General features: G+C 39.0%; 1 protein-coding gene across 1 annotated transcript; it reads left to right on the top strand.

The window, feature by feature from the left end:
* Window positions 1-4,445: 4,445 nt before the first annotated feature.
* Window positions 4,446-8,857, top strand: LOC309557708 (gamma-crystallin 2-like; the record flags this gene model as incomplete). The annotated part of the gene is made up of 3 exons (XM_082260485.1): window positions 4,446-4,454; window positions 6,444-6,686; window positions 8,582-8,857. 3 exons carry the CDS (start codon window positions 4,446-4,448, stop codon window positions 8,855-8,857), a joined length of 528 nt encoding a protein of 175 aa, XP_082116611.1.
* Between the last annotated feature and the right edge of the window lie 3,236 nt (window positions 8,858-12,093).

The following is a 12,093-nucleotide window of genomic DNA, read 5'->3' as shown; positions in this document are numbered from 1 at the left end:
TTTATGCAGCTTGCCTGACGTGCCATAAAAAGGGGGAGGGCTGAAGTTACACTCTGCAGGGCTTAGTGAGGAGAGCTTTGAGAGCTGATTGGATGGAAAGGACACACCCCCTTCACACTGCACACATGAACAGAGAGAAGGCTGTCAATCAGCTGGAGGTCCCTCTCCTGTCACCTTTTTTCTCCTGGTGTCAGTAAAACTTGTCAGAACCGATTCCTGCTGATAGCAGAGGAATAAAGCATCAGACAGAAATGACACGTAGAGCTCCTAATTGAGACATACTGTGAGGATGAGTTACTAAAACTGGAGAGTGCAAAATCTTGTGCAGCTGTGCATAGTAGCCAATCAGCTTCTTACTTCAGCTTGTTCAATTAGGCTTTAACAAAAAAAAAAAAAAGAAACTGGAAGCTAATTGTTTTCTATGCAGAGCTGCACCACATTTTGCACTCTCCAGGTTCAGTAAATCAGCCCCTATAGAAGGATATGCTTTGTTCATGTTTCATGACAGAGGTTTACAATCACATAAAGCTTCAAGATATTTCTACTAAGACAGAAAACTTTCACTTCTTTAACATAGTCTACTTTAACTGCTTACCGGGCGCTTTAGCAGAATGATGGCTACAGCAAGTTTGGCCAGTTCTGGGAGGGCATCATATGTCCTCCTGTGGTCATGCCCACCCTTCGGACACAGCTGATCAAAGATTGGGATAAAGGGCCAATCACAGCAGCCCTTTACTACGTGACCAGCTTTGTCCAATCACAGCTGATCTCAATGTAAACACAAGCCAGTTATCGTCATTCCTTTCCTAATGCCGACAGAGTGAGGAGAGGAGAGCTGGTAACCAGCTTGTGTGAAAGGGACATCTAAACTGCCACCCATCAGTGCTGCTTATCAGTGCAGTCTCAGCAGTGCCGCCTCATCAGTGCCCATCAGTGCCACCTCATCAGTGTCCATCAATGCCACCTATCAGTGCCCATCAGTGTAGCCTCAAAAGCGCACATCAGTGAAGAAGAAAAATGGCCTGTTTGCAAAATTTTATAAGAAGCTATGAAAAACTTTTTTTTTTTTTTTTTTTTTACTTTTCAGCCTTTTTTTCTTAATTTAGCAAAAAAAAAAAAACCCCAATAGGGATTAATCACCACCAAAAGAAAGCTCTATTTGTGTAAAAAAAAAAAAAAACTATAAAAATGTCATATAGGTACAGAGTGTAATGATTGTGCAACTGTCATTTAAAGTGCGACAGCGGTGAAATCCAGAAATTGGCCAGGGCAGGAAGGGGGTAAAAGTAGGCAAGTGGTTAGTTGTGTTTCTGAGCCTTAAGTTTGCAGAGCTGAATAGCTGAATTTCAGAATGAACACACAGCTAAGTAGCCAAGTTGAGTCAGAGGATTGCTTCACACCCCACCTCTACCTGCTTTGATGGGGTCATGTGGAAACTCAATTGATATGAGAAAGCTGAAAACAAAAATAGAAATAGATAAAATATCATCTTTATTTTACAATAGTAAAAAAAACATCCTCACAGTTTTCCTTTTTTAGTGTGATGGTTTCCCTACCTAAATTGTAAGGGAAAGTTACAGTTCCATGTGTGCATCCTCAGCTGTATTGTGTTTATAGCACATTAACATATTTGGGATTTTTTACACGCTCTGGCGACTTGCCTTGATAGTACTGCACCACATATCTTGGACAATACCATCACCCTTGTATTTTTAATATAACATAGTCATCCTTGAGCATCGTGTTTCCATCGCTTTCTTTACATCACGCCTGTATGGTTGATTGATTTTTATTCTAATCTTAGTCTTGGCAGCCTTTCTCCTTGCATGGGCTTTTGAGCCCGAAAAGTCCCTGTGTCCTCCCCAGGCATTGACAGTTGGACGTTCCGCCATATAGATCTACCGGTTTTGCCCTCCTCATTTGTCTGGGTCCTAAAGAAGCAAAACATTTGGTGAAACACTTTGACCCTGCAGCCATTAGGGAAAGCTCACCTCACCTATACTGGACTGTCATCATCTTACCTTGTACAGTATCTCACAAAAGTGAGTACACCCCTCACATTTTTGTAAATATTTTATTATATTGTTTCATGTGACAACAATGAAGAAATTACACTTTGCTACAATGTAAAGTAGTGAGTGTACAACTTGTATAACGGTGTAAATTTGCTGTCCCCTCAAAATAACTCAACACACAGCCAATAATGTCTAAACCACTGGCAACAAAAGTGAGTACACCCCTAAGTTAAAATGTCCAAATTGGGCCCAATTAGCCATTTTCCTTCCCCGGTGTCATGTGACTCTTTAGTCTTACAAGGTCTTAGGTGTGAATGCGGAACAGGTTAAATTTGGTGTTATCGCTCTCACTCTCTCATACTGGTCACTGGAAGTTCAACATGGCACCTCATGGCAAAGAACTCTCAGAGGATCTAAAAAAAGAATTGTTGCTCTACATAAATATGGCCTTGGCTATAAGAAGATTGCCAACACCCTGAGCTGCAGCACGGAGGCCAAGAACATACAGCGGTTTAGCAGGACAGGTTCCACTCAGAACAGGCCTCGCCATGGTCAACCAAAGAAGTTGAGTGCACATGCTCAGAGTCATATCCAGAGGTTGTTTTTGGGAAATAGATGTATGAGTGCCAGCATTGCGGCAGATGTTGAAGGGGTGGGGGGTCAGCCCGTCAGTGCTCAGACCATACCCCGCACACTGCATCAAATTGGTCTGCATGGCTGTCATCCCAGAAGGAAGTCTCTTCTAAAGATAATTCAGAAGAAAGCCCGCAAACAGTTTTCGTAAGACAAGCAGACTAAGGACATGGATTACTGCAACCATGTCATGTGGTCTGATGAGACCAAGAAAAATGTATTTGGTTCAGATGGTGTCAAACATGTGTGGCGGCAACCAGGTGAGGAGTACAAAGACAATTGTGTCTTGCCTACAGTCAAGCATGCTTCATGAGTGCTTCATGAGTGCTGCCGGCACTGGGGAGCTACAGTTCATTGAGGGAACCATGAATGCCAACATGCACTGTGACATACTGAAACAGAGCATGATCCCTTCGCTTCGGAGACTGGACTGCAGGGCAGTATTCCAACATGATAATGACCCCAAACACACCTCCAAGATAACCACTGCCTTGCTAAAAAAGCTGAGGGTAAAGGTGTTGGACTGGCCAAGCATGTCTCCAGACCTAAACCCTATTGAGCATCTGTGGGGCATCCTCAAACGGAAGGTGGAGGAGCACAAGGTCTCTAACATCCACCAGCTCCGTAAAGTCGTCATGGAGGAGTGGAAGAGGACTCCAGTGGCAACCTGTGAAGCTCTGGTGAATTCCATGCCCAAGAGGGTTAAGGCAGTGCTGGAAAATAATGGTGGCCACACAAAATATTGACACCTATTTACACTGTTATACAAGCTGTACACTCACTACTTTACAGTGTAGCAAAGTGTAATTTCTTTAGTGTTGCCACATGAAAAGATATAATAAAATATTTACAAAAATGTGAGAGGTGTACTCACTTTTGTGATATACTGTATATGTGGTTGATGCAGCTTTTTAGAGCTATTTAGAGCTATTTTGATACTTATTTAGAGGGCATGTTTCCCAAAATATGCATGGTGCATACATTGATTTTTTAAAATCTTTTTTACTATTATACAATAAAGATTATATTTTATCTATTTCTATTTTTGTCTCTTGTGCTGTGCTGCTTTAGTTTGTAGTTCTAGGTAGCTGGAGATATTCTTTTCCAGTTGTTCCCTATATTTTTCTATATTATTTTGGATAAGGCTTAAAAGTCTCTTTCCTGTTCTTTATGAAAAAAAAATATGCTCTGAAAATCTAGAGCAATTGAAAAAAACATTGCATGTAATAAAAAAGATGCAATACATCAGTATATATGATGTAAACATTTAGGCCAAAGCCATTACAATTAAACTTCAAATAGTTTGGGTCTCTGCAATTGTGTGTAGTACCAGTCCATAATCCATGGTCACATTGGTGGGTAGGAGGTTCTGTGATTTTACTTTTTGCCTTATTTAAAAATAAAGGGAAAAAATAAATAGAAAAGGGAAATGTGCTAGTTCTACAAAAGTTTGAATATTTATTTAAAAATAAAGAAGACCCAAATTCTCAGGTAGTTAAAATTTGGTAGTTGGTAAAACAACGAAATAAAAAAAAGGTAGTTTAAAACAACTAAAGGATAAACAAAAACCCTTTGACCGTTCATTCTATTCAGTTTAGATAGTATTGCAGAGGAAAATAAAACAAGTTGCCTGAGTTGGTGATTTTGTTGTGTTTCAGTCCTATGATGAGAACAGTGCTGACTCTGTCAATTCGATCTACATTCTATTTAATTATACCATTGTTATGCAAAGTATCCTGTTAGTAACAACTATAAATTCCTTTCATTTCTCTACATACCACCACATTATAATCCACGATGGGAAAGGTAAATGTGTGTGCAAGTATTTATTTATATGCTTTTTCAAAAAAAAGTAATTTGATTGCATGTGCAATTTTTTACCTCTACTTTTTTGCTTTAGTAATTTAAATGTACATTTGTTAAATCTACTTATTATAAAAATATCTACATGTATATGTAAGTATAAAGTCATGGTGTGCAGTAACCTATAGAATCTAATCAGAAATCCCCTATCAATGTTAAGTTGGCCAATAGCACTACAAAAAACTTGTACTTTATATAGGTAACATGAGCTCAGTCCAAGACCACATCCAGATAGCCCTTTATTTGATTGTCTCTCGGGGGATCAGGAAGGAAATTTTTCCCCTGCTGTAGCAAATTGGATCATGCTTTGCTGGGGTATTTTGCCTTCCTTTGGATCAACTGGGGGTATAGGATTGTGTATATGGGATTGCATAATTTTTCAAAAATGTTTTTTTATTTGTTGAACTAGATTGACTTGTGTCTTTTTTCAACCTGACTAACTATGTACAGGCTACAGCAGGGGCCGCCAAACGTTCTAAGCAAGGGACCAATATACTGTTCTTCAGACTTTAGCGGGATAGACTGTGGCCAGTGGGAGTAAAAAATGTCCTGGTATCAGTGGGAGTAAATGCCAAATCTTTAGTGGGAGGAATGATGCCCCATCATTGATGTGAGTGGAAGGAATACTTCCCCCTTTGTTGGTGTCAGTGGAAGGAATGGTGCCCTATTTGTTGTGTCAGTGGCAAGAGTTATGCCCTCATTATTGGTGTCATTAGGAAGAATAGTGCCCCAGGGGCCAGATAAAGGCAAGCAAAGGACCACTTCCAGCCCCAAGGAAGCAGTTTGGTCACCACTGGGCTACAGCAAACATGGAAAATATAAAAAAAAGTAATGTAAATACATAATAAATACAAAAAGAGGAGTGTCAGTTGATGCATGACAAAAAAGCTAGTGTAATGCACCAAAACACTGCTGACTGTGTCCCTGTTTGTCCTACGACTATCACCATTGAGTCAGTAAGTGGTGGGAAATCCAAAATTCTAGAACTGGTATCAGAACAAAAAGTGCGGATACATCTCACAATGGGGGAAACCTGGCTAAGAGGGAAATTCCCTTCATTTTGAAGAGATTTCCTGTAACTTTTTTTGAGTCCCCAGGACAGGAAGGGAAATCTTCCGAACAGGACACTGACATAAATTGGCAAGGGGTTAATATTTTCAAAACATAGAAAGGCAAGTTTTGTTTTAAACATACACTTTAAAGCTGGACTCTAGTGATTTGTACTATTATCTATCCAGTTCTCTGATGTATACAGCCCAGCCTGACAGCACTGCCGGGTTGGCCAATTGCCTCCCTAACCAAGGCTGTAACTGGGCAATAAGGAGATGAAGTATACTACCAATGTCATCAGTCTCCTCTTTCAATCTGTAAGCAAGCATGTTCCTTGTCAGCACATGTGCATGCAGCAGAGACTGACTTTGAGCATCATCCCTGCGTACCCCAATCTGAGTTCTGATGTACAGGTTTAACAAAAGTCTGAATGCCTGTTTGACTACTGACTCCAATTTCTTCAGTCTAAGTGCTGCTATGCAGAGGATTATAAAAGGTTGATATTAAGATATTCTCGTACTTACAGATGCTGCTTTTAAAAATATATTTAATTGTAAGGACTACATGACTGAATTAAAAATGCCATGGAATACAGCCTTTAATGAAAGCAACAGCAACCTGCATGCTAGGATCACCACTTAGTAGAGATGAACCCAAAAGTCAGTGAATGGCCAAAGCTTTCATGCAATTTATTTATGCAATCCCACAGCATCAGGCAATACAGGCTTCAGGTTGTAGCCTTTAAGAGGAAGCCAGTTTTACCTAAAGTTGTGCATCTCTAAAAAAAAAATTGGGACTTCCCCTCCCAAACTGAAAGCAAGCTTTTACTTCTTTTTGAATGTTCTGAATTGATGAAAAAGCAATATGTGAATTTGTTTCCAGATCATCTTCTTCGAGGATAGGAACTTCCAGGGCCGCTCCCATGAGTGCAGCACTGACAGCTCAGAGCTGAACTCATACTTCAGTCGCTGCAACTCCATCCGTGTCGACAATGGAAATTGGATGATTTATGAACGTCCCAACTACACTGGGCAGCAGTACTTTGTAAAGAGGGGAGAATATCCTGACTGTCAGCATTGGTCTGGTCTAAGTGATTCAATCAGATCCTGTCGTTTGATTCCCCAGGTAAAAAAAATTATGATTACAGCAAACACATTCATTAGGAAAATATTATTATTATTATTATTATAGGAAATATAAGGATATGGCCTTACTATTAAACATTTCAGCAATGAGTATTGTGAGAAATTTGCTACATCTCTCCTTTCAGTAACCCCTGCAGAGATGTAAAAATTAATAGTGAGAGTGCAATGTCAATAGCCCAACATAGTATGGATAAAACTGTGCACATTTGAATATTTTGTTTTTTTGTTGCTAACTACAATTTTACTTCTATTATCAGACTGGCTTTTGCAGCTTTTGTTTTTTTGTGTCATTGTGATCCATAGAAATCTTGGATAACAAAAGTAAAGTATGAATAAGATACTAACACAATCATGACAACAAAAATATGCATGATCCTATCCTTATGTAAAATTTAGCAAGCGAAACAATACAATTGCTAAACCTGAGTGGGGCTTGTTCCTAGAACATTAAAAATAAAAGGCAAGGAAGAGTGTTTGAAATTGTTGCTGTTCAGTGAAAACTCACATCGTGTACCTGAGACTGTATTCCTTGTTCATACACAATGTTGTACTTCTCGTCTGAGAAAATCTCCCCCATGGAATCATAGACACAGTAAGGGCGCTTTAACACAGGCATTGAAAATAGGCAATTGGGTTGCATTTTTACACTTCCAAACTGCCTTTTAACCCCACTCAAAATTGTAAAATAGGGAGTGGATGGAAGTGTATCCACTACTGTGATAGTATTGCCCAATGTCAAGGCAAAAATAATCTGCCTGCAGGTATTGACAGTTTGCAAACACCTCTATTTACTTTTATTGAAACTCACCACCAGTGCATTGTAAATGCACTGTAAAGACGCCTATTGCATTTACAGTGCATTAAGCTGGGATTAGAAAGCATCAAAAGTAATCATTTTCCATTTTTGCCTTGGAAAATAAATGTAATTAGACTTTCGAGGAGCTTTGCCTGCTGCAACTTGAATGCATGTGCGACACATCCAAAACACTCATTATTGCTATAGTTGTGTTAATGCATGGTAAAGGCTTTAGAATTCATTGCCTGTGTAAAAGAGCCTTTACATTTTTACAGCTGTTGTAAACATTTAACACATAAAAATGTTTTTATTTTTTTGTGTCTGTGTGGCTGCCTGTGCTCCCTCTGGGGGGGGGGGGGGGGGGTTCTCTCACATTCTGGTCTACCTGCAACCAGGCCAATAGGCAGGAGGTAAAATGAGATATCTCAAAATGGGTCAGAGACAACAATAAAATATTGACAGGGGTTGTAAACCTTCTACACAAAAAGCTTTTTGTTAGATTTGGGATTCAAGCTCTTAATCTCTAAATATTATATTCTCATTTCAAATATACAGTAATACTTTAGGGCCTGATTGCTTAGAGTAGGCACAATCATTTCAAAATTCATTCCTTAAGGATATCGATTGTAATAGTCATTTGGATTTATGGAGCAACTATTTGAAAATAAATGGTGAATATTCAACCAGCATAGACTTGTCCAATCAAGAATCTGTGAATGTATATTGATACATTAAAAGAAAATGTTATCCAAAATAATCTTTATATATATATATATATATATATATATATATATATATATATATATATGTATATTGATTTGTTTTTTAATATTTTTTTTAACAAAGGCAATTAGACTATCAAATTGCAGAATCTAAAGTTGGAATTCATAGTGAACTTGGTTGTTCTGTCATTAGGCAGAAGGGAATCATTGCTACCTATCAATGACAGTGAATTTTTTAATACTTAAACAAATAAATAAATAAAAGCTGATTAAACCAATTTTTGATAGCTGTTTTAATTTGAACTTTAGAGAAAGTCTACTTTAAACCTGCGTTTTTTTGTTTTTTTTTAACAATAGCACTGTGGCTCCTTCCGACTCAGAATCTATGAAAGAGAAGACTTCAGAGGTCAGATGATGGAATTCACTGAAGATTGCCCCCATGTGAATGAAGAATTCAATTACCATGACATCCACTCTTGCAATGTTCTTGAAGGACATTGGATCTTCTTTGAACAGCCCAATTACAGAGGACGTCAGTATTTCCTGAAAAGTGGAGAATATAGGAGATTTACTGACTGGGGAGCCATGAATGCCAGAGTTGGCTCATTTAGGCGCATCTCTGATTTATACTAAAATCAAAAATGGTGAAATTTTTTCATGTGCTTAAATTAATAACTATATACCTAATACATTCATTTTCCTTCAAGTTTATTTTGAGTATTCATTCTTTTCATGCAAACATTATAAATCTTTCAAATATTTATGTAACAAATTAGCATTTTAAAGATGGAAGGTACCCAAAAAGGGAGTGATTACAGGTTCTTATATCTTTCTGGGTCAAGATCTGTAATGCTGAAGTCCTTCTTATACACCCCCATCCCCCTCCCACAAACCCCTATGCATCAATGTTTTTTGCAAAAATAATAATGAATAGAAAAAAGACAGAGACTTAGTGCTCTGGAGCAAAGCATGAGGATACAAACAGAATGCTAAATAATTTAACACACATTGGTGTACCAAAAACACATACAGTGTACCACAGCAAAACATGGGGATAATAGTGGTGTGCTATATACTAAAGTTCAAGGGTGTAATAGTAGTAAACTACTGAAAAACATGGGTATGACAGTTGCATGCTTTGATAAAGACAGCCCTACAGGGGCTGGTTGAATTGGTTGAATGAAAGAAAATGATTTGATTTCCCCCATCCACACACTCGATGTGGCTTAAGAGCTGCATCCCCCTCTGTAGACTGCAGGTCCCAGTGTCTGAGTGCCTGCAGGTTGGAAGGATTGATCTCCTTTCTGAGACTGTCACAGCAGAGACCAAAATGTCAGAACTACGCAGAGACTCCACTGGGAACGTTGCTAGAATTGTAAAAGTTCTGGGGCATTTGAACGAGACCAATCTTGCTGAGCACTGCTGGCATTACCAGATCATGTCTAAAAGTGGGAGTGGCTTAAAGGAGAACAAGGAGTGGCTTAAAAGAAACAGAGCCTCCTTGTTGTATACATTGCTTACAGATGCTACAATCCATGTACCCCAAATTTTGCCTTAACAGTGCCACAAGTAGTGTAGCACTGTTTGTTTTCAGACAAAACTTAGGACAAAGAATATATATATATATATATATATATATATATATATATATATATACACACATTTTTATTTTATTTTAAATGAACTGTTCCAAAACAGATGCTTTTGTAGCACTGTCCCTGTAGGGCTTGCTGTATGATGACTTGTCGGGCCTCCTCTGATTACCAGCACACAGTCACTTAGGGTACAGTTCACACATCCATCCTTACTCCTGATGGCTCATCACTCAATAAACAGTCCAGAGGTATTGTTTTTTTAGTGTTTATTTTGTAACTTGGATGGGAGAAGGGAATAGTGGGATACTCCATCTGTAACTTTTCACAATTGATAAGGACAACTCTCACTTGGCCTCACCAGGTTGCTTGTGGAAACTTGTGGAAGCAGCTGCACTGTTTAATCCATACTTCCACATGTATGGAAAGGGTTAAGTCTCCTTGCTCTTTTTCCCCAGCAATAGACTTGGTGAACTATATTCTCTTCGGGACACTCACTAGCATCCCCTTTACTGACACCCATCCACTGACTTTTTTAGCTGCAGGGGTGGCCCCCCTCAGGTCAGGCCCCTTGACACAGATCTGTACTCACTGTACTGCAGAATCAGATCCTCCAGTGTCTCCCTTTTCAGTCAGCTTCATCGGACCTCCGGATTCAGTTCCTCTCTAGCTCTCTCTAGGCTCTCAGGTCGATTACCTAGGGCCGCATGGCACTGCTACAGAGGAGGAGGCAGCCACCCCCTCCCTCCGGGACTCCGCTATCCAGCCGAAAGACCCCGAGCACATGTGCTCCTGGCATTTATACACTATCCAAATGCACGTATCAAATTATGGCTTGCTGAAATATTTTGGAGGAATTCGTGTAGAAATGAGCAGAGAATTCTGGGTAGGTTGGGAATTTTATTTTTCCAATAAATGTTTACTCTTCCAAATAAGTAAAAAGTGGAGGTGGACAAATTTGCAGAACTGGATGTATGGCAGCGCATATAGGGGTACATTTAACATAAAACATCCACAGATTTTGGTAATAGTTTGGTGTCTAAGTCTGCCCCTACCTAAATAACCACTTCAGCTCCGGAAGGTTTTACCCCCTTCCTGACCAGAGCACTTTTTGCAATTTGGCACTTCACTGCTTTAATTGGTAATTGCGCAGTCATTCAATGATGTATCCAAACTAAATTTGCTTCCTTTTTTTCCCCACAAATAAAGCTTTCTTTTGGTGGTATTTGATCACCACTGGGATTTTTATTTTTGCGATTTAAATGAAAAAAGACCGAAACGTTTTTACAAAAATGATATTGTCTATTTTTTGTTATAAAAAAATCCAATAAACTCAATTTTTGTCATACATTTACGCCAAAATGTCACATGTCTTGAGTAAAAAAAAAAAAAGCATATATTTATTGGTTTGCGCAAAAGTTATAGTGTCTACAAACTATGGTACATTTACTTGAATTTTTATGAGTGCCTACCTCATTTCTTGAGGTGTTAAAATATCAGAGCAGTACAAACCCCCCCCCCCCCCAATTACCCCTTTTTGGAAAGTAGACACCCCAAGGAATTTGCCAACAAGGCATGTTGAGCACACTGAATATTTCATTTTTTTGTCACAAGTGATTGAAAAATTTTGGGGTGTAATTCCACATATATCCATGGCATGTGTGAGCAATATATCATTTAGTGACAACTTTGTGTAAGAAAAAAAAATGTTCTGACAAAAAATGTTGCCAAAACTTGTGGCAAAATATAAAATATTCCATGGACTCAACATGCCTCTCAGCAAATAGCTTGGGGTGTCTATTTTCCAAAAAAGGTTTTTGTTTACATGAAAAAAAAAAATTTTCTTGCTAGAAAATTACTTTGAACCACCAAACATTATATATTTTTTTTAAAGCAGAGGCCCTTCAGACTAACCTCTTACTGTCCATGCTATAGCCGAAAGATGGCTACAGCACGGACCTTAATTGCCGGGGGGGCATCCATGTATGTCCTCCTGTGCATGAGCTGCCTGCGTGCTCCCTGCGGAGCGCGCGTGGCTCCTTCTGTGATTACCGAGTCCATGCCCCTTACCACGTGATCAGCTGTCAGTCAATGACAGACTAACCACGTGATGTAAACAGCAGCCAGTGATCAGCTTTTTTTTTTCTCCTCACTCTGTCCAGAGTGAGGAGAAAAAAAAGCCGATCACCGCTTTACCACTTTAGATTTACAGAGGAGATCTACTGCTTACAGAGGAGATCTACTGCTAGAATTACTGCCCTCAATCTGACGTTCGCA

This window comes from Pelophylax lessonae (genome assembly GCF_965119305.1).
Source record: "Pelophylax lessonae genome assembly, chromosome: 6".
Lineage (NCBI taxonomy): Eukaryota > Metazoa > Chordata > Amphibia > Anura > Ranidae > Pelophylax > Pelophylax lessonae.
This window is presented reverse-complemented; position numbering and strand designations above follow the sequence as displayed.